Source organism: Varanus komodoensis, unplaced genomic scaffold (assembly GCF_004798865.1).
Source record: "Varanus komodoensis strain SLA01 unplaced genomic scaffold, ASM479886v1 scaffold48, whole genome shotgun sequence".
Taxonomy (NCBI): domain Eukaryota; kingdom Metazoa; phylum Chordata; class Lepidosauria; order Squamata; family Varanidae; genus Varanus; species Varanus komodoensis.
In genome coordinates this window covers 892,908-915,650 of record NW_025336059.1, presented here as the reverse complement: position 1 = coordinate 915,650, position 22,743 = coordinate 892,908, and the positions used below count along the sequence as shown (strand labels likewise).

The 22,743-nt window shown below is 55.9% G+C and overlaps 1 protein-coding gene across 1 annotated transcript in view; it reads right to left on the bottom strand.

Moving 5' to 3' along the window:
* Positions 1 to 22,066, bottom strand: part of C1QTNF12 (C1q and TNF related 12) — a 28,148-nt gene extending 6,082 nt beyond the window's left edge. Inside the window, exons 1-6 of the mRNA XM_044445419.1 lie at positions 21,543 to 22,066; positions 10,735 to 10,854; positions 8,611 to 8,722; positions 7,599 to 7,807; positions 2,986 to 3,094; positions 1,916 to 2,006 (exon numbers count right to left, since the gene is read on the bottom strand). Coding sequence (XP_044301354.1) covers positions 1,916 to 2,006; positions 2,986 to 3,094; positions 7,599 to 7,807; positions 8,611 to 8,722; positions 10,735 to 10,854; positions 21,543 to 21,731 — 830 coding nt within the window. The 5' untranslated portion in view covers positions 21,732 to 22,066. The remainder of the gene's footprint in view (positions 1 to 1,915; positions 2,007 to 2,985; positions 3,095 to 7,598; positions 7,808 to 8,610; positions 8,723 to 10,734; positions 10,855 to 21,542) is intronic.
* Between the last annotated feature and the right edge of the window lie 677 nt (positions 22,067 to 22,743).

The following is a 22,743-nucleotide window of genomic DNA, read 5'->3' as shown; positions in this document are numbered from 1 at the left end:
GTAAGCTGCCTTGAGCCCTTTGTAGGAAAAAGGCAGGTTACATCATCTCTCCTCCTCCATCTTATCCCCACAACAACAACCCTGTGAGGTAGGTTGGGCTGAGAGTCTGTGACTGGCCCAAAGTCACCCAGTTGTTTCCATGGCCGAGCGGGGACTCGAACCCAGATCCTCTGAGTCCCAGTCCCATGCTCTCACCACTACACCACACTCAAATTTTGCACGCCTTCAAGTGTTGCAACTGAGTGTTAAGAATAATGTTTATGTAAGGAAATGTAGATACTATGGGAAGCATCGCCCCTAAATCCACTGTATTAGGGGGGATAGCTTGCAAAAAGGGGTGTCTGTTAGGCAAGATTGTCCAGCAAAAATGCATGGACACCTCACCCACACAACACCAGGGAAGCCAAGGCCAAGCCATTCCTACTGCTACAAAAAATCCCTTATTAGCGTATCCAAGAGCTTCTCCTTCAGCCAGCAAAACTGAAGAGCAAGGCCTGGTGTTTATTCCCCGAGGCCCCACATCTTTGGCTCCATACGCCAGTCAAGGGCTCAGATTGGGACTTTTAACACGGATTGGCTCTGCGTGAGTCACAGGGAAGCGGGTAAGATGGCACAGATGCCTGCGCAAGCTCGCATGCAAGCGCTCTGCGAGGCTTCCCTGGGGTTCCGGAGGCTGCCAGCGGGCCATCCGGTTACACGTTGAAGTTGTTGTTTCTGCCAAGTTATTGTTAATGGGGCCAGGTGTGAAGGACGGGGAACAATCATCTGGGAGAGCTTCCAAGACGGAAATTCTTATGCAAGGGAAACAGAGGAGACATACTGGAAAGGACCTGGGTGGACACAGCTGGCCTCCAAGGGAGCAAGGGCAGATCTGAAGGCTTCTACGCAATGTGGAAGACTTTCCGAGAAGGCTGAGAGAGGCCGGCACGCTTCCGAGTCTTCCAGGAAAGGCCAGGCACACCTCGCAGGAAGACCACCTTAGGGGGTGGAATGGCCCAGTAGAAGCTGTGCTTTGTAGCCTTCTGAAAGCAGAGGTGGCTGCCATCTTTGTGACGACAAGCACACACACACATCTCAACCTCCAGAGAGTTGTCCAGAAAAATATTGGCTGGAAACCACCCGTCGAGCTGAGCTCAGAGTCCCCAGGGGAAGCAGGACCAAAGGTCCGAAAGCAGCGGGCAAAGGTCACGGTTCTTGGGGCCCTGAACGAAGCTACGCTGGCTGGGATCCACTCAGGAAGAGCCGTTGTCTCAGCAACATGCAGAGGACCTGCGGTGAGCTTCACGGCCTCTGAAGAACTACCGAACGCCAGTCCAGAGATCTGGCCATGGAACGGCCGTTAAGGTCAGGGGCCAGGCGAGGGCCAGGAGGCGGGGTGCAGGAACCTGATAAGGCAGGATGAGGCCGGAGATGAGGATGGAGGCAGCAACAGCCTGGAGCTGAGCAGGTGGGCAGGAGCAAGGAAAAGCGGGAAGCCAAAGGACGGGGCAGCGACCGGGGCAGCTCAGGTGGCTGCAGCCATGCAGTGAAGCCCTCTGCACCGCTCTCCGGGGCTTCAGGACTGCCTTCTTGCCACCGCTGCTCCCCGCAAGCCCCTGCAGAGATATTCCAGCTCTGCAGACACTTGCAGGGTGACCGAGGCTCTCATCCTGATAAGCGTCCACAGAATACTGACTCTCTCTTTCTCCAAAAACTAGAAAGCGGTGGGCAGGAGGATGGAGCAAAGGCAGGAGGCAGGAACAACCGAACCACAGGAAGAAGGGTAGAGAGAACCATCTCCTTGCCTGGATACATCTGCTTCTGGTTTATTTGGAGTAAACCGGAAGGGGAAGGGGCTGTATCCCTGGCTAGAAGTACTTCAATTTTTGTTACAAGTTGCACTTTATCTGCTCTGTAAACCATCCGGGCGACTCACGTGTATCGATGACAGAGAGATTCGATGCAGATCAACACTCGAACGGTGTCTCTCGCTCGAAGCTGCAGTTTACTCTTCAGCTCACTGTGGTCTTGGAGAGAAATGGGCAGGAGAGAGAGGGAGTCAATGAAACTGTTCTGGATTTGATAAAGCACCTTGTAAACATTGCGGCGGGCTTCAAAACAGAAGCGATCAGGTGTCTGAAAGTGTAGCTGACACGCTGACTGGTTTCGGGCATCCATGCTTAGAATTAGCCTCCCAAGACGGTTGTGTCTTGACCAGAGCTTCAAATATTGGCCCGGAAAAGCGGAGTCAAACAGGCAAAGCTCTCTATTGCTAGGGCGGTCAGTGAAAAAGGAGAGAGAGGCCCGAGATGGGGCAGGTTCCAGGACGGAGGCTTGAGGGTCACCCTGTTAAGGTGCCTCAAAGTTCAGGAAGGGGTGGAGCCTGGGATGGCAGTATTGCCCAAGGGGTAGAGGATGGAATGTCTCAGTCCATTTCCTAATTGAAGCAAGCTGGTTGCCCGGAGCTGTCCAAGGTCCTGCTACTTCAGCCAAAAGTTGCACGAGCCACACGGAGACCTTTCCCCACTTTCGCTTCTGGCAACACACGCGGTGCCCACGAGCTAGCCTTCCTCTCTCTCCTCTTCCTCCCAACATGCCTATTTTAGGCACTGTGGCCAAAACCAGGGGAAAAACCTCATGCAACCTTAGGTTCCGTGTCGTCTTAGGCAATTTTTACTCATCACCAACAACTAGGAAGTCTCCGTTTATAATCCTGCCCTGTGTAGTAAATTAACAGGCATTCTACCTTAAGTATCACTTCTTCGAAAAGTTTCTGCACTTTTTAAAACTCTATTTATTAAGAATTAAAAAAAAACCAGGCGGGATAGAAATATAATAAATAAATAACTCCTTTCCCCCCCCCCCCCGCACTTCCAGTTGTCCGGAGATCTTCCGGGGGTCCCAGACCCAGCCCTTGCTCTATTCCCCTGGTCCAAGACCCTCCCCGGGAAAGGCAAAGGGGATTTGGACCACCCACCCATAGCTCGAGCAGACGGTCCAACTCACCAATGTGGACGTTGGCCGAAAACTGGTAGATGCCAGATATGGAAGCGGTGAATCTCCCCGTCGTGAGGTTTAACCCGGACCCTCGGAGGAAGGCTCCTTTGGCCAAGGGCTGTGGAGAGAGAGAGGGCCCGTTTCTGCCTGAAAGGAGACGGCCACCTTCCCCGTCTTTCTGCCACGCTGTCATATCGCTCAAGATTCACTCCTGTCAAACCTCTGGCCATTCTGGGGAGTGGGATGTCAGGTGGGAAAGGGCCCTCAGGCACCCCCTTTGATCCCTGGCATCTCCAGGGGGGGCTGGGAAAATTTCGCCAGCAGCCCTGGAAAGCCGCGGCTGCTGCCGGTCAATGCAGGAAGCTAATTTGGGGGGCTGTGAGGCACTCCAACAGGCGGGGGAATGAAGCTGCCAGTCCTCAGCACCTGCCACCAGAAGGAATCGCATTTCTCTCTTTAATTACAGAGCTGGCCTGGTGCTTCCAAACCCTCTAGGCTGGCCCTGGATTCATTCCTCAACGGAAGCAGCAAAAGGGGCTTTGCATCTGGAAAGCTCTCCGGAAACACCGAGGTCCGTGGAGCTCTTATCCAGGGCGGCTTGCATTCTGAGCCTTCCAGGAGCTCTCGGTGGTGCTGAAGTCAACCCCCCAAACGGATTTGCTTGCATGGAGAGCCCTACAAAGGCCAGAATGCAAGGCGTGATGGGCACGGAGCCCCGTCAACATGCTGGTTCCCAACCACCCCAGCGCTGAATTGCACAGAGGAGGTTCGGCACCACAGATGCCTCCTAAAAGCCCAGCATGAAAGCTGTGCTGGATAAGGAGCCCTGCGGACAAAGGAATCGACCGCCTCTCCTGGCAGGCCAGCTCCGGTTAAGGGGAAAGGGGAAGGAAAGTGATGGAAAGGATTTTGCTGGCCCTGCATCTAGGAGAGCTGCTGCCAGTCAAAGCTGGCAGTATCAGGTGAAATGCAGACAGACGCCTCCCTGGGAGCAGTGCTGAAACCTCGGAGAGATTCCCAAAGGAGCCAAGCCATGCCAAGGTGCTGACTAGCCCACATCTCTGGGCGGTTTTCACACAATCCTACCCCGATCAGATTGCTTTCTCCTGCGGAGAGAGGGTGGAGGCGGCTCTGTTTCCCTTTGCAGCCCTTTCTAAATTTCGTCGGGAAAATGAGCAGAACTCTAAGCCCTGGGTTAGCAGCTCCCCACGCAAGGCAGACGTCTCCCTGCACACAGCTCGCCGGAGAGATTATGGGATTTATGCTAAAATAAATGCAGGGTGGCGGCTCATTGTTATCCTTGGCTCCCGTGGTCTGGGTTTGGCTCAAGTTAGGGAGCAGGAGAAAATTAGCTTTAATGCACCATCTTCGAAAAAGGTTTTAATCCTCTAATTGGAGATTCTGCTGCTGTCACAGGGGACTTTCACGGGAAAGAACCGCTCTGGCCGTGCTTAGCCTGGCGATTTTTGCCGGGGTAACTGGCACGGGGTGGGTGCATTGCTCCTTCGGTATCTAAAGCACACAGATTGTACGGTAGCATCGGATGTTAGTTCTGCACAGAGTAGACCCATTGAAGTTAACAGCCGACGAAACGGCCCGTTCATTTCAGTGGGTCGGGCTGGATATGGGACGAAAGTCGCGTGCTCCCTGTTAAAAGCATGGAAATCAGAGGAGTTTGAAGCTGGCCCATGACGGCGGGAACCCCAAACCTTTCACCTGGGGCCCCGAATCTCCAGAAGGGCTCTGCTGCCTGGGGCACTCGGGGAAATTGCGGCCTCAGCGAGCTCTTTCTTGCCCTGTGTGTTTGAGCCCCGGTCTTTTTGACCCGCCTTAGCACCCCGATGAAATTGCAAGCATAGAAACACGGTGCAGGCACTTTATCTATATAATAAATCACACGTCAAAAAAATGACACAGCCGCTAGAGAAAGGTTGCTCTTTCTCGAGATTGATCAAACCTCCTTCCACGCCTTTCTAAATTTTTGGTATCTCTATTTTGTTTGCTATTGGCCCACAAAGGGGTTGAGAAAAGCCACCTGCCTGTGTGTGTGTACGTGCATTCACACATGTGCAAGCAGGCAGGGGCAGCTTGCTCCATGCTCCAGAAATGGATTGCGTTCGCAACAGCTGCCGTTTGTTAAATAAGAAGCATTTCAGGTACCAATGAAGGGGAAAAGTGCCATTAATGCAGCATTCATCTGTGTATTTAAAGGTGCCTGAATACGTCCCTTTGAGAGGCAGCTGGGAGAAATAGCATTTTCTTTTAAATATCATATTTAAGGGCTCCCTTTCAAACGTTCATCTGTCCCTGGAAAACTGGCTAGCTTGAAAGTGTGTAAAATACCACTTGAAATGGGAGTTGGGGAAGTAAATTTGGCCAATGACGGCACGGCCATTTGGGATCCCCACGTTGCTGCCTTGGCTGGCTGCCGGGGCCCTCGCGCCCTCGCCCCAGTTTTACCCCCAGCGCTAGGGAAAATGCCGGTGCCTTTTTGACAGCTCAAGTCTTGTCTGCTGCATTAAAAGCAATTACACTTAAGTGGGGGTGGCAACTTAATTCCCCCCAAACCGCTGACTTGAAATGGAAGACTATTTCCCAGCATCAGTACGTTCCTGCTTGACAAGCAGTCGTTTCTCACAACTCTTTCTCCTTCCTCTCTCTCTGTCCAGTCCAGTCCAGACCTGGATTAAAACCATGTTTCCATTCGTAAAGCCAGCAGAGCGTCCCCCGTTCTCAACCTGCAAAGTGGACCCCGACAGGAGCGTGTTTCTCCAAAAGCATTCCCATATCCCCAAATTTCACAGCTGAGTTTGAAAAAATGCACACTTAAAATATTCATTTAAAAACAAAATGAAACAAAATGAGACAAAAGTTTGGTTTAGCCAATTGGGGGGAAGTGAGCACTTTGGAAAATGTAGATGAAGATGTGCACTTTTCCAGTTTGAAACGTGTTTTTTTCCCCCCATTCTAAGGAAAAGAAAAAGCAGTTGCAAAGGAAAAATGAGAATCCCACGTTTCTCCATCCTTTTAACTCTTTCTCTTTCTCTCACACACAAACATGAACAGAGAGTCAATGGCCCTCCAAGGAAAACCCTGTGCCATATGGGGCACTCTATCCAGTCACACACACCAGCTTTCTCCGCCCTGGCCTCCTCCAAACCGGTTGGACAACCTTCCCCATCATCCCCTAGCACAGTGTCTGGGGATGATGGGGACCCTGACCCAACACGGTTTTTCCGCCTGTTCTTCTACGCAAAGTCCCGGGCCGCTGCTCCGGCCTGCAATTCTGGCAGCAGAGCGCCTGTTGGCACGGAGAGGTACCAGGCACCTGCCCACGGCAATTAGGAAGGGAACCGGCTGCCTCGCTTTCGGCCCAGCCTGTAAATCGAGGGCTATTAAGCTGTCGTGAGTCTCCTTCTCAGCGCCCAATTAGCATGGCACCAGCATTATCCCTCCGAAGAGCTCCCAGGAACAATCACGCTGACCCGGCTCCTCTGGGCCCACGGGAACAATGCGGTTTGGGAAACCTCCGCGCCCAGCCGGGCCATCTGACATTCCGCAGCTGGCGCCAGCATCCGGCTTCTCTGGGAACACGCCAGGGCCCCGGGAGGGCCTGCTGCGAAGGCCAGCTTTGGGTCCCCCGGACGGGCTTTCGAGAGCGATGCCAGGCAGCTGCAACTGGCCGCGTCTCGGCGGTCCCGCAACGCCCCCGAGTTCGCTTCACTCTGGGCATTGTGAGGAACAGGAAGGAAGGAAGGAAGGGGGGCCCGGCTGCACCACAGCACGAAGGCCCACAAAGAGAGAGCAGGCCCCCAAAAGAGGACACGTCTGGGACCAGCCTGGATTTTACCTTTCCTCCCACAGAGGAGACATGGCTGAACTCTCTCCCCGTCCCTGGAACCGCACCTGACGGAAGAGGCTGCGAAGAGCGGTGCAGGGGTTGTTCCAAACACGGCCCGTTCGCAATCCTAAAAGCAACCGCGTGTCTCTTGAAACGGTTCCCAAAGGGCCCAGTCATGTGCATCCGATTGGCACCGGGGTCCCAATTTATGCAAATTCTGCAATTTGCATAAATCTGCCCCTGCGGGTGGAAGGATGCAAGAAAGGGGCACACGCTTCGGAAACTGGCACACACCTAGCAAAGGGACGTTACCCAAATGTCACATTTTGAAGCCAAATTTCACATTTTGCTGCTCGATGGAGCACTTTTTCGATCACCAAAACTGCCCCTTTCCCCAGACCCTTTTCTGTGAACAAAGGAAGCACCCTTAAGCTTAGGGACGGTCAAGAACTCTGCATGAGATTCACGGGGCTTAGCTTCTTATTAACCCGTCCCATGGATTCCACCCTGGCCTGCCTTTGCCCGAATCACCCAGATTCTACCGACTTGCACGTTTCCTCAGATTTTAGATAAACTGAGCTGCAGAAAAAGTGCCCAGGAAATCCCAGTCACCGAAAAAGTTTGGAGAAGCGTGTGCCTTTGGGAGAGGTTTGTGCCTTTTTGGAGGTGCAGTCTGGGACAGAACGGGCTGGGTTGAAAAATATGGATTTGTGAGCATGCAGAAAATCTGCCTGCCTCGCAGGACACGACCGGCACAAAGCTGTGGAGGTGAAGCGCTTACCATCTGGAAGTTCTGGAGCTCCATCAGCGTCTTCTTGTCCACCACAATCTGCCCCTTGAGCTTGCAGTGGAAGGCCTCCTCCACCCGCTTGTAGGGGGGCGTCTCCTCGGCCCGCCGGTCGGGGGGCAGCTCCTCCAGGGGGAAGAGCAGAGGGGGCACCTCGCTGGGCTGGGCTGCCGAAGCAGGGAGAGCGCGCCGTTCGGTGGCTTCTGAAAGAAAAGGAGCCCGTTTCACCCCCTTATGAGAAGACCGCCTTCCCCCAGACGCAGCCCTGGTTTGCGGGTCTCTGGGGAAGCCCCGTCCTGAGTCCTGCTGCCTTTGGGCATGCCTGAGATGAGGCCGCAAAACGGGGCCTTCTTGGGGGCTGCCCCCAGGCTTTGCGGCTCAAGGATAGGCTAGACATGCACATGGTAGGCATGTTATGAGTGGAGCCGGGGGTCAGTCTAGATGGACCAGGAGGCCCCTCCTGTTTCTAACTCCCCAGGCTCGGTTGCTCCCGTTTGCTTCATCCCATTCTGGGTCTCTGGCATACAAGTGGATCTTGCTGAAGGGGTTTGGAATGATGTTTTGATTTCGCATGTTATGCTTGCATTTCAGATCTCGGCTTCTCGCCTGCCTGTTCTCACCAGCTGCTTCGTGTGCCCTTTTTGGGTGGGAAGGCAGAATCCAAGTTCAAGAAATACACAAATGAACAAACATGTGTTTGATCGTTTGGACTTCAGTTCCCAGCAGCCCCGGCCAGCACGACAGACATTCCGAGAGCTGCCACATCTCTAACCCCTCCGGGCGGACCGCTTGTGAAACGCACTGCGAGTCCAGGTTTGCGCTGTCAGTTTACTCCGAAGTAAAAGCATGCCAGGTTTGGGGAGGCTCGATTCCAGGCAACGGGGCTTGGAACTGCACCCCCGCGACCCAGACCTGCTTCGGACAAAGCCAAAAATTGCGTTTTGATCTGCGAGGCCGGGAGGGGAGGCGTGAGCTTCCCGGAAACACGCTGATCGCGCCCGCTCACCTTTTAACATCTCCTTGAACTCCTGCAGTAAGATTTCTTGGGTGACTTCTGCGCCAGGGGCCCCTGGAGGGCCGGGGGGGCCCGGGGGGCCTGGAGGGCCGACGAGGCCACGCTAAAAAATGAAAGACGGGTAGGAGGAGAAAAAGAGGACCGTCAGAAACCGGGCGAAGCATTCAGACGACCGCGTCTTGTGTGTGCGGCGACAGGTATATTTTGCAGGGCGCATGAGCAAAGGGGTGCTTGGGCAGCCACTGGGGACCAGGACCCATGCTCCCCGCTCTGGGGCAAGCCGCGGTGCCAAGAGCGGTGGGGCGGCGGACTCGGCCGTGGCCAGGCCAAGCCTCCTCGGGCCCACCTAAGCCAGGGTCACCTCACGGATAGGCCTGAGACGGTTGCCTGGATGTTGCCAGGGGTGGGGAATCGCAAGGCGCCCCAGATGTGGTGGGACTACAAGGCCCATCATCCCCGCCACCGGCTGGGCCGCTGAGAGTGGCAGTCCAGCGAGGCCTGGGGTGGTGGGGTGCTTCCCACCACTGCTTGAATGGACCGCTTCTTTGAGAGCAGGAGCTCGGCCCAGCAGGGAAGTCGTGAAGCCACCGTGGCCCCGGGCGAGGGCCCCCGTTCGGGCTGAGGGCCCTGTGCTTGGTGCAGCCCAGCCCGAGGCCCACGGGCCCAGCTCAGCCGCCTGGGGCCACAGCCGCCCCAGGGTGGTGTAGCCACTCCGGGTTTCAGGCTGAGCTTTGAAGCTGTCCGTGGTGCTGCAGCCATGGAAGCCCTTTGGGTGTTCAGCCCGAAGTCTGGAATGTATACATAACCCCAGCAGCGTTGGGGCCAGACGCCTCCAGCAAATTTGGCATCTATCCATCCATCCATCCGCATCACCTGATTCTTGCAAGTGCAAAAGTAACCCCAGCAATTTTTTAAAAATAAGCATTGCTTTCCTACAACTTCAGGCAGAATAGTTCTGCGTCTACCTTTATGGCTTCCAAGTCCTGCACCAATTTATTGATACTTAAAGCACAGAAAATATGTATGTATGTATGTATTCACCTCATCCAGCTCTCTGGTTTTTCCTGATAACAACAACCCTGTGAGGTAGGCCAGGCTGAGAGCCAGTGACTGGCCCAAATTCACCCAGGGAGCTCCATGGCCACAGGGGGTCCAGAACCCAGATCCCCCGAGTCCCATCTGACACTATAACCACTAGGCCCACTGGCCCCCTATAACTAGCAAGATGGCTAGGCGAGGGGCCTCACCCCCTCAGAGAGCCATGCACATGTGTGGTACATCTGTGGCATGCACACACATTCTCTGTCCACTGCAGTGGAACACCACCCCTGGGAGCAGGGCTGTCGCAGTGGTGCCAGGACCGTACCAGTCCCACCTCGCCCAGCATCTAGCCTGTTCCCATTGCAGCGCCCCACCTCCTTCACCCTCACAGCAGATTCTGGATCCGGCCTGTCGGAAAAGGCTTGCCGGGCTCGGACCTTGGGGTCCGAAACAGTGTGAGCCTTCCGGGGGGATGGGGGGTGACGCTTGCAGAACCACAAAAAATGCATCTTTAGGAGAAGAAAACAGCTCAAGGAAGGGAAGCAAAACACCTGGGGAGCGGGGGAGCAGGGTAGGGGTTGGCCCTAGCAGCAGCAGCCCATCTGCCCCGGCTTTCTCCCTGCCAAGCAAGCAAGCGGTGCGGGGGGGGGGGGTGATCCAAAAGACAGTGTGGAGCAAAAGCTGGCACAAAATTTTGGTACAGGGTCAGACTCATGGGGGGCGCAGATTGGGGTGCCTTGCCTGAAGCCAAGCTCAGGGATCCGAGGTTCAGTTGGGGTGCCAGGAAGTCCTTCCTGGGGGTTAAGACCCCCAGGGTCTGGCATGGGGGGGTGACTGAGGCCCCGTCGGTGCGGGTGTTCAAGGACCGGCTGGACACGCACACGGCGGGCATGTCGCGAGCGGAGCCAGGGGTCAGACTAGATGGCCCGGAGGCCCCTCTCACTCGCTCTGTGTCTCTGTTCTGTGTTTCTAAGAGGATGGCGCCAACCCTGCCTGCAGGTCCCGCGGTATTTTCATCACCACCCTCATCCTCATCGCCACCCATAGCCAGCTGTGCCTCCGGGCGCAACCTACAAATTTCTTATCTTTCCCCTTGCATCGCTTTTTGGAGCCGCCGCCGTCGCCGGGACGCTGCACAAAGGAGATCCATGTCCGGCGCGGGTCGGTCATGCGCGGGTCGGGGGACTCGAGCATCTAGGGAGAGAAGAAGAAGCGTTGGGGTCCCACGTGGCTCCGCAAGCAGCCCCCGTCCCGGATCTGCGTCGGCTGGAGGCCCCCTTTGCTCCAGGGCCACGGACAAGCAGAATCCTGCCTTCCGAAAGGAGCCTGGAGCTTCCGGATGGGACTGGCCGGCACCCCCAGCCTATCAGCCCCAACCATGAGGGATGCGGCTGATGGGAGCCGCTCCCCCAGGCCTCTGGGGAGAGCGCCAGGCTGTTGATCCAAAATGAGACAGTGGGGATTCCTGGGTGGCTGATTCTCGAGCGCTTTTCCTCACGTGGGGCCGGGGAGACACCGGGGCCGCTGAATGCTGGTGCACCGCAATTCCCATCATGCCTCACCAATGGCCATGCAGGCTTGGGCTGATGGGAACTGGAGTCAACAACTATCAGGGGACTAGCTGTTTCCTCGCAGGGCATCCCCGAGCCAGAAACTAAATTTGGCCACTCAGAAATTCAGATATTCCTCACATCCTGGAGTGTTTTTCACTTTTCAGCAACCCAAATTAACAACAACATGTTTACTTGAAAGAGGGGAAAGTGCAGGGAAATCAACAGTGCAGCTAGAAAAAAAGCAAGCGCAAGATAGGGCAGGCACAGCACGGGGGTTGCAGTCACAGCCGGTTGTGTCCGTGCTCTTGACCTATGGTCCCATTTTACAGATGGGGAACACTGAGGCACAGAATAATTTACAACTTCCCCAGGGATCAGGCAAGTAAGGTTGGAACTGCGTACTCCTTAACCCAGGCCTGAGCCCCCCTGGACTTCCAGTGTTCAGACATCACAGGATGAGTACGGTTTGAGTGGAGGCTGCTGTTAAATCATGGGCTGTTTGTGTCGTGTGGATTGGCTCATTGTCTGAACCCAGCCTCCGCTCAAGCACCGCCCAGCAAAGAGCCCACCAGCCCAGTCCGCCCCACTGTCAAGCTGTCTCTCAGCCCAAACTGGCTTCCTTACCCATGTCCGCTGGTCAAATCAGCCAATGAAAAGTTAATCAGTACATAAGAGCAGCACAAGAGGAAAAGGGATGAGGAGGGTAGAGGAGGAATAAACCCAGTTCTTAGAAGGCATACAAGTTTTCTAATGATTGGCTTGGGCAGCATCAGTTCAGAGGGTCAACGTCTCTCGCTAGTCCAGGGGCGTCTACTCTGCCAATCTCCAGGGGTTCCCAATTAACTGCTACTGGATCTTTTAAACTGGAAGTGCCAACAGTTGAACCTGGAAGCCTCTGCGGGCAAAGCAGGTGCTGTTCCCTGGCAGCTTTTGAAAGCTAGGCCTCCATAGCCCCGTGGGGATCGCTCCGATCGGAATGAGCCACCTCGAACCCGCTCCTTCGTGCCAGTTTGGAGTGCCCCCTTCCACCTTGCTCGCCTCCAGCCCAGCGCCTTGTCAGATAGCCTTCCAGTTCCCTTCCATTCCCCCGTGAGCTTGCCAAATTTCTATCATCGAACGAGCCTGAATGAGACAAGCCCTCCAGTCCCGAACCCCTCCACCAAACTCACTTCCAGCTAAGCAGCTTTAATGAGTCACTCCGTGGAATTTGGGCGCACGAACAAAACGTTAAGAATGTATTAAAATTGGGAAACAAGAATGCGCACTGGTGCGTGTGGGGATTTCTTGGGGCGGCGGGGAGCGCTGCTGGAGCCCTCTCAAAGGAGGGTGTGGGCAACATGGCTTAAACAGGAAATCAGAAACACCCAAACGAGAATTACCGGATGGTCTTGAAAACCTAAAAGCCCCCTTGAGGCTTCTCAAAACTCCTCCACCCTATTCTTGGAAGATAAATAAGCAGGGGTAGATGGCAATTTCTCCGAATTTTCTCCAGGGAGAGGAGAAATTCCACAAAGGCTTTGGAGGGATGGGGTTCTCCATTAGCCGTCGCAACGCTTTGTCGTTTGGGGCTTGCTCTGGTCACACGGGCTAAAAGCTGCTGCTGCGTGGAGAGGTTGGTGTTTGAACGGTCCAGAATGCCCTAGACTTGGGGGATTGTGGGAAGGAAATGGCGGAGACCGCAGCAGGGCGGAGAATATCTGGCAAAATGCAGATCCCTTAAACTGCTTGCAGCCCGAGGGCCAAATACCATCTCTCCGGATCTGCATTCCAGTCGTGGGTAAGGCCGGAATACAAAAGCACCCACAAGATTTTCAATTCAAGACCAGAGGAAAAATCCCAGGTTTAAGCCACTTCAGGTTCCTTGCAAGAGGAAAAAAGACAGGGTCAAATATGGGAAGAGCTTCCCTTAACGACATGTGAGGGAAAGCATTCCAACCACCAGGAATGGTGCAGAGCAAGCTGGGAAGACCCTGAACAAGCCATCGCTCCCTTGCAAAATGCACTGGTCCCAAACCGGGCAATGGGATGGATAACGGGAACTGGACCGACATTTCCCAACCTGCCCTGGCGAGCACGTTATTAAATTCAGCCTTGCCCCTTCTTTGTTTCCTGCCAGGTGCCTCTTTCTTAGCAGAGGCACTCAGCTTGGCAGGTGTGGACAGGTGAGATACCCCCCTCCCCACTTGTTTTGGATGCAACTGTTTTCGGGGGACTGTTATCTGGTTGGCGGGTCACCTGCCGGATACACCCTGGCCCGTCCCCTCATTTCCTGCTCCGGGCGGGTGTTAGCGGCGCTGTCAGCCAAATGAAATTGATCCTGAGTCACGGCTGGTAGAGCTTTGGCGCATTCCAGGGTAATTGAGTAATTAGCGTCAAGGTTCGTTCTGTCATGCGTACCCTGGAGTTGAGCAGACAGCTCTGGAACGGGACCAGAAGGCAACTCTGGTGCAGGGCCACAAACTGACAACGCTGAAGTGAACTCTGGGGGTTGGTTGGCGTTGTTCCTGGGGAAGGGGACGGGGAAGGATGCTCGACCCCAACCTCAGAGTGGGCCTAGCCAGGAGAGACGCCCCCAGGCAGAAGCGGAGGTCCCGGGCACTGGGGGTGGTCGACCTCTTGTGCGCCAAGAGCCGAACTCCATTTTGGGGAAGCTCTGGGGCTGCATCCCAGGGCGCACGGGAGCAGAGCCAGAGAGGCGAGTGGGTGGAAAGGCCAGAGAAACGCTGGGGAAGCACCAAAGAGCCAGTCGGCAAGCGAAAGGGGTGCGGTTCCCTTTGGGTGGGGGGCGCTTGCCGTGAGCCGTATTCAGCTCCATATTTGCAATCCTGAGGAAGCCTTTTTGGACAGCCTCTGGGGCTTGGTCCCGTCTTAGAAAGGGAGCTGGGACAAGAGGAAGGCGCAGAGGTTTGGGTGCGTACCCAGCAATGGCGACCTGCATCCTGAAGCCTGGCAAGTCCCATGTGAACAGTGGCTACGCTCACCCGAAAGTCGGATTCGCAGGCTGGAATCCAGGAACAGAACGCAGGCATCCGGATTCCCCTCCTTAAAAACAGGTTCCTCACACGTCCCTCACTCTCCACCCTGCAAGTCTTCCAGCAGAGCCTGAACAAACATCCGTTATTTCCTCCATCCAGACTAGGACAAGCCATGAAGAGAGCCCGTGGTTTCTATCGGGTTATGAACCGTGGGCTGTTCATCATGGTTTGTGATCTTGGTTAGGTTCTGACAACACAACAACCCACGGTTCAAGAACAGCCCATTCTCAACACATGTTCAAGCATGCTTTCCTAACCATGAGCAACCTATGAAGAGAAACCATGGTTTATTGTTGGGTTAAAAACTGTTGCTTGTTTGGAAACAAACCATGGCTTGTGACTGTGGTTTTGCTCAGGCAATAGGATAACCCACATTTCACCAACAGCTATAACCCAGACTCTGTCTGTACTCCAAACTCAACTTCTTGAGTTCGCAAATTTGGGGATTAACTCTGGGAGCACAGATTGGCCAGGTCACTGCTGAAAGCTCTCGGCCCGAGCCGCTTGGCACACACCCTCTCCTGCCCCCAAATCTGCAGGGGACGTTTGGGAGACGGGACAGTGACGCGAGGAAGACATGGACCGGGGGCTTGGTTCCCCCGGACAGATCTCTGCAGCGGGCTTGTGCTGGAAGGACGCAGACGGGCTCCCGAAGCCACGGGAGGACACGCTCCCCGACTCGCACGATGCGGCTGCCACATGGGAAAGACCGCGAAAGCCAGCGGAACCGCCATCTCTGCCCCACTCCGAGGAGACCGCGCCGGAGAGGAGCGCGGCCACGGCGGATTCTGCGGGCCGGCCTCGGAGGAAGCCCACAGGGCTGCCGATCGGCCGTGCCCGGCCACCGGCTTCCTTGAATCGCAGACCTCTCTCGGCCGGGCTGCTGCCCAGTTTCTGATTGACGGCCGAAATGAATGCTCTGTCCTCGCGGTGTTATTATTTAATTACTACAGCAGGGCTGAGCCGTCGGAGAAGCACGTGTGCAGGCACCTCTGTTTATTTTGGCAGGAGGCCGCCTGGCAGCCGAGAAGGGGGGCGCACCGCCTGCAGCCTGCGCGGGGACCGGCCGGGACCCACGTCTGCACCCGCCAAGCCAGGCAACGGCCTGAGGGCACCTCGTGGGGAGCAAGTCTCTCCTGGCCCAGCCTGGGAGCCACATGCACCTTTTCCGAAAGGCTCCCGGGGCCAAAGAGGAAGGGGCCCGAACACTCCCCGCCCCAAATGTTGCCTCTCCAAGCCCTTGCTCGGAGCTACTGAGCCTCTGGAGAGCCATTCCGGCCCTTCCGAGGGGGACGGACTGCACAAAAGCCCGGAGGCAGCACCAGGTGGCCTTGGCAAACCAGCTGAAGGAGCCAAGCTGGGAGCCTGGAGGGCCGGACCGGGCCCTGATTTAAGACGCACGTCGATCGGACGGTGACCTAGCCCAGTCCTATCTGCCTGGCCCCAGGAAGGCAATGAGCGGGGCAAAGACAGCCCTCTCCTGTGATTTGCCCCCAATAACTTTATCCGGAGGTAGCCTGCACCTAGCTATGGAAGTTCCATGAAGCTCCTGCGGCCTGGAGCAAAGCAAAAGTCCCAGGACTGATCGTGGCTGGCAAGATTGGAGAATATGGAGCACGTCTGTCCTTTATCCTTCTAAAAATACTCCATTCTGTTCCCCACTTCTGGCCAGCTTCCTGCTCTTGTCTCCTTCCAAGAAGCAGACACCACAACTGGCCCCTGAGATGGGCTGAACACAAGCTGGGAGGGGGCTGCCTCTTGGGGGATCTTTCCTAAATGAACAAATATATTTCTTCTGCAAACTTTGGAGTTCCCCCAGGTGGACAAACGCTGCTTGGAGTACGCCCCTTGACTCTGTAAGGACCAGCATACCAAGAAAAAGGTCACTGTTTCTCGGTAGGATCAAAATCCCACCTTTGAGCTTTCAAAACCAGATGCCGAGACGGCACTGCTTCCGTGCCCCGGTTTGGAACTTCCCGAGGGCATCCGGGTGAATACAAGTCGCCGGAATGGACGGAGCTTTGTTGGATCTACCACAAGTCTTCAAAGTTCTTATCAACTAATCCTCAATTTTGCGTCATCCTTCAAAAATAAAACAAACCACCACCGTTACTTTTGCCACAGGGACCATCAAGGAACTGAAACTAATATGCCTGCTGGCACCTTCCCAACTCTGACTGGATTCAGACAACACAGTAACCCCCTTGCAAGGGCTGGGGGTGAGTTTCACTGTGAGTTTCGTTCGCTTTCTCTCCCAATGTCTAAGGGGCCCGAAGGAGACGAGCGCTCATGAGTTTCACCATGGTTTCACTGTGAACAGCCCATGAAGAGGCCCCCACAGCTTGTGAACCGTGGGTTGCGCGGCATGGCTTGTCATTTTGCTGGGTTCGGACAACAGGATAACCCTAAGTTTGAACCGCCTTGCATGGTTCAGCAACAGCCAACAGGCTGTCCTTGGGTGTGAGAACTCGTGTTGTCGGGACCGGGTCTCCATGTCTCTTGCCAAACCCTTGCGAAACTCGACCACTGGGTCTGCAGACTGGAAAACCTGCGGCCGGGTTCACAACATGACTTGGAGAGAGCCCTGTGGGCCAAGCGAGGGCAGAGGTGGGTCTCCAGGCGTTCTGGACCTCGGCTCCAAGCATCCCCGGCGCCTTGCCGTGCTGGAAAAGCTTTGGGGAACTGAAGGCCCAAACGTCTGGGGGTGACCCTTCTGTCCACCCCAGCTGCGGGCCATCGCGTACACAGGCCCCTTCAACGCACAGGGACCACCTACCCAAGAAGTCCGTGCCGGAGCTGTGAGCAGAACCACACCGGTCCTTCCCCCACCCATTAGACCCCACTGCCTCTTCCAGTAAACAAATTATCGGGGAGGGGGGGATCCCCCTGGCAGATTTAAACAAAAGCAGTGATTATTGTATTGTAAAACCCTTCCTAGCTAATTGGCATCCACTCCCAACTGCGGAGATCTGCAGGGGAAGTCTGTCTCTCCTTCCCCCTGCAGGGAAGGGCAATTAGCCCGTTAGCTAATTAACCACTCCGGGGTAATTACCCACTCCTAAGCTGCTATGCAGACAGCCACCGATTAAAGAAATGACACGTCTAAATACTTTAAGTCTCTAAAGGAGCAAGACGTCTATAAAGGGTATTACGGATTCTACCTTTGCGGTGACGCCTCTCGCTGGTGGGGGCGGCTGAGTTCTCCCCCCACCTGGAGGCAGACAAGCCTGAGCCCTTCCATGCGCCACATCCATCCGCCCAGGACGGCGATCCCATGGCCTGCCCAAGAGGCTGCGCAGGACGGCCACTTCCCTCTCCCGGAGGGACCCCTGCCCCATGGCAGAGCAGCCATATGGGTCCAGTCCCTGGCCACCCCAGCTTTGGACAAAGCAAGGGGTCAGAACCATCCTCCGCAGACTGGAGGCAGGCCAAGCAAGCGAAGGCGCTCGTCTCCTTCGGGCCCCTTAGACATTGGGAGAGAAAGCGAACGAAAAGGAACTCACAGCGCTGAGCACCGCTTCCACCACACGCGGCCAGGCTGGCTTCTGGGTGCCCCGCACAGGATTCAGGAGAGGGTCTTTTCAGGGGTGGCTCCCCGTGGCAGAGCGAGCCCCCGACACTGCCCCGCGTGAGGCGCAGCGATCTCTGTGGAGAGCGCTCCTTGCGCATGGCTTTGCGCAGAGGGCTGCTTCCGCCACCTAAATCGAGTGCTGCGGGGCAAGGAAGCACGGGGGAGCCGGGGCAAAAACCATCCAGCGGTTGCTTTTCCACCCTCTGAGGCGCCTGGGCAGGGCGGGTGGGCCGGACGTTCAGCCTGTGGGCACCCCTGCTCCGAAAGTACAAGATCTCACCCGCCTGGATGACAGTGGAAGGCTATACATTTGAGAGTCAGTTTTAATTTGCGTAGGTTAAATCGGGAAGGGGAGTTGCTCTTTTTCATGATGGTTTTATGCCGCAGCCTTAACTTCCAACTCTGGCTTATCGCGATGTACCGGGTGGCATGAATTCTTGGGGAACTGCCTGCAGAGCCTCAGCCTTGAAAAGTAATAAAGTAGAATAAGTGACAAACCGTTTGTTTTTAACAATCCCCATTATTTTATCTGTGATGTAAGCTGCTCTGGGAAGGAACGGAATGCAAATGCCACTCCGACGGCCTTCCTTTCCCTTCCCAGACAGCCTTTCGGGGCTTGCTTAGTTACTGCTCAGCGGTTTCGTTTGCATTTTTGCTGACTCTCCAATGGTTGTTTTGTTCAGCAAAAATGGTACTTTTCCATGAGTAACACTAACTGAGCGTCTCCGTTTTGGGGAACGTGGGGCGGAAGACGACCCTACAACAGGATGGGGGTACAACTGCACCACCCCATCCATGTTCCCAAGCAACTGGTGCTCACAGGCACACTGCCGCAGATACTAGAGGTTGCGGAGGACCATGAGGACTAGCAGCTTTTATTTAAGAGCACAAAAAGAGCCATCTTTAGTCAGACAAAGGTCCATCTAGCCCAACATTCTGCTCACACGGGGAAGCCACAAGTAGGTCAGGGGTTCAACAGCACTGTCCCACCCATGTTCCACAGCAGCTAGGGCACACTGGAGGTACCTGATGGCCATGAGGACTAGGAGCTCATGAATTCATCCAGTTCCCTTTTGAAAGCCAGCCAAAATGGTGGTCATCACCCCATCTTGTGGAAGTGAAGTTCATAGTTTCATGATGTACCATATAAAAAGCCCTTCCTTTTATCCATCCCAAATCTCCTGCCATCCAGACTCAGGGAAAAACCCCTTTGGGTTCTAGTAAGAGAGAGGGAGAAAAATTCCCCCAGTCTCTTCTCCCCATAATTGTTCTGGCCGGGTCTGGCTTTTTCCTAAGCTAACCCCCTGCCATTGCAGCAGCTTCCTCTAACTCCTCGATCATTCGACTTTCTCTTTTCTCCCCTTTTCCCTGCCAGAGAAGTTAGTTTTCCTCTTCCATCCAGATCCCTCTTTCCTCTTGTGTCATCACTGTCTTGACTGTAAGTCCTTGCGGGTAGAGCCTCTCTTCCTTGATTGGTTATAGGCAACCCATTATTGGGACTAAGGAGGAAGATAAAATCTTCCAGATAAACACAGGTTTTTTTACACATGTCCTGCTCTTGCTTTTGGTGTCTGCGGAGATGTGGGCATCAAGGTGCTTTGCATTACTTTCAGCTGTTCGAGCTTTCAAGAAGAAAAGAAGGTGATCATTGATTTAAATGGCTGGATTAAGAAGAGGTGAGAAATTGTGCCTTCTCTTTCCATCTCGCAACTCCCAGTTCATCCAGAGCTGCCCACCTTCCTCAAAGGACGGAGGGGCTGCACCGCAGGGGTGTTGCTGGGACATCAAAGACGCTGGAGACAGACCCACAGGGAACACCCGGGCCCCAAAATGGTGCAAGCGAACGCCCCTCTCTGCGTGCAAAGCCAGAAATCATTATGAAGGGCTCTGAAAAGATTGCAGGAGGCGAAACCAAGCCGTCCCTCTCTTATCCAGACCATCGCCCATAAAATGCACGATTCAGCTCATTCCCCCTGGACTCAGATCCTTCCAAACCGACCGAAAACTTTCCGCTCCTGCATTTGGGGGGGGGGGGGGGGGTGAGCCTGCTGCAGCTGGCAGAGAAGGGGGGCTGAACCCCCACCTGCAATTCCCCCTTGAATAAGGCACCTTTATATTCGAGAATACGAAGCCCGTGGCCCCCGGGGGGCACTCGGGGCTCGACAGAACCCTTCGGGGGCCGCCATCCCCAGCAACGCCTTTGCTACACGGAGCGGGGAAGGCAGCCGAGGGGCTCGCTGGGCACTTCTCCGCTGATGGGGGCCGGAGTCACGCGGGGTGAGGAGGGGCTGCTGGAGCGAAAGCGCCAAGCCAAAACAAACCGGAAAGGACCTGCGGCTCGCCGACTGTTCTGGGCCGATGCCCGAGCCGACCTCCCGAAGTCGTCACGTTCCCTGGAGCCGTGAAGTAGCTAAACAAGACCCTGGGAGTCCCCTTGGGGTCCAGGAGCAGGCTTCCCCAACCGCAGGGGTCTGGACCTCGCGGGACTCCAGCCCCCCTCATCCCCAGGCAGTGTAGCCGACGGTCAGGGCTCATGGGAGTTGCAGCACCTCTCCGCAGCCCTCCATGGCCCAGCCGGGCTTTCCTCTGGAGAGGAGCCCTCAGACCCCTGAATAGAAGGACGTGGGCCAGGAATCGGCCAGCGCCCCCCTCTCTGAGCAGCCGGGGAGACATGGAGGAGGCGGCCGCTCCGCTCAGTCGCCCCTTTTGCACAAGTCCTCCCCCCGCGGCCCATCGGATCACCACCACAAACAGATCCCCAACGCCTGATAGACTGCTGCTGGAAATGGATGCTCCACGGCTGGCTCGCCTGCTCCGATTCCTCGCTGCTAACCCATCTAACACAGAGAGTGGCCACTGCGGGGAATGAGCCCCTGCTTTGCACGCAGAAGGGGACATAATGACCAGCCTGAACCCTTGGAGGAAACAGCCGAGTCCTTGCTGATTCGGTCAGGCTGGGCGCTTCAGCCTGCAGGGAGGGCCCTGCTACGATGAAAAGAGGGCACCTTGACATTAAAAAATCCCTGCTCACGGAAAGGTAGCATGTCAGGGGTGCCGGCCCTGGCTGAGCTTGCTCCCTGGGATGCTAGCTTTCTGCAGGAGAGGGACACCTCCAGCTCTCCGCCTGCACGAGGCCTTTTCTCTGAGGAGCCGGGGGCTCAGCGTGGGGGCGGGGGGCGTAATGCGGCTGCTCCGCTCGCAGAATGGGAACGCCCCCGTGCAGCGGCCCTTTCTCTGCCGCCAAGGAAAAGGCCGCACAGCAACGGCGGGGCAGCTGGGGTGCTCGGTCCAGCCGTTTCCTAGAGGCCAGGCGCTGCTGGTTCCACGGGGAAGAGCCCAGTGGTGGGACACGTGCTCGCTGGGCAAACTCCTGCCTGAAGGAAGCCCTGGGGGGGTGGGGGCAGCTGCCGGGCAGAGCCGGCAGCACTGGGCTGGGAGGGTCAAGGGTCTAACGCAAGACAAGGCAGCCTCCTCCGTTCCACCAGACCGGGCAGCGCCTGCTCGGTGGGCCCGGGGGCAGCCTGCGCTCCAGGTTTCATGCTCTGCACCGGGCGAATCAACTTCTCTTCCCCTCAGTTTTCCCCCTCTGTGAAATGGGCACCCACACAAGCCACCTCACAGGGCTGTCATGGCGGGGGAAAGGAATGAAGGCAGACCACCTCTTCGGGGATCTGTTAGGGATTTCACGGGGACAAGCCACAGCGATCCTTTTTTTCCACCAACCTTGGAGTGCCCATTGAGCTCTTCACTGTTCGAGAGAGTCGTGTTGAGGGCTTCCGTGTACTGGCTGGGCTCCTTGGGCTTCTTCCGCTCCTTCTTCGCCACGGCCACTCGGAAACGAGAGAACTCCTGGCACAGCAGCGCTGCCAAAATGAACCAGCTCCAGCATCGTATCTTGGCCTTGTTGGACATCTTCCTTCTCGGTGGGATGATGAGAAAGAGAGAGAAGCGAGGAGGAAAGCGGATTTTTACACAATGCTCCTTCCTTCCTCGTCCCCAGGGGAAAAGTTTATTCGCCTCGGAGCGAAGCCACACGCATCTCGGATCGCTTTGGTACCCTGCCTCCGCTTTGGACGGCCGAGCAGGCTAGACGTGCAGAACCGACCCACAGATGCAGAATTTACTCCTGGCACAATTACCGCTCCAGACGAATGCCCGGAACCATGCCAGTCGGGGGATGCAAACAGCCAGCTGGCTGGCCACCCTGTAATCTCCAGGAGGAAAAAGCAAATTTGCAGGCACCGAAAGTGCAGGAAATGACAGCCGAGATGGGATGGAGGACGGGCCCGTCGGGCGTAGATGCGATATGCTGTCCGGGCCGACTCAGTGGCAAGGTCCGCTCCCGATCCCACGCACAGCCGCACACACAGATCTCCAGCGTGTGACCCCTCCGCGCTGCGTGTCCATCTGGAGTTCAGCAGAAAGTTCCTTCCTTACCGAAGGCGAGACCTCCCATCCACGGATGCACGAGGGGCTCCCGGATGCTCAAACCAGCCACTCGGTAGTTCGAGGGCCTCGAAGAAACGCTCCTTTGGGCTGGGAGCTGGGATTTGTTCAGCACATCCGAGAAGGAACAAACTGACCGCCCCACGCAGTTAATATCTGCACGGCAGAGAAGGCCAAATTGCTGTTCTCATCTTTCCTTCTGGAAGCGTTTCTGGAACCGGCTTCTTTGCTCTCCCGAAACACCGTGCGCTCGCTTGGGCTCCTTCCCCTGCAGCCGCAGACTGGCAAGGACCTCTGCCTTGTACCCTGGGCAAATAAATAGGAGTTTCGTGGGAGAGTTTTCCATCAGCTTGGAGTGGGGAGGAGAGCGCGGAGAGAGGATGGAAAGCGAGAGGACGGGCGAGGGCGGGCTCTCGGCGTCATGAGCTGTCAGATCCAGTCATTCCGCACTCCTATTAAGGGGATCCTGGACCCTGAG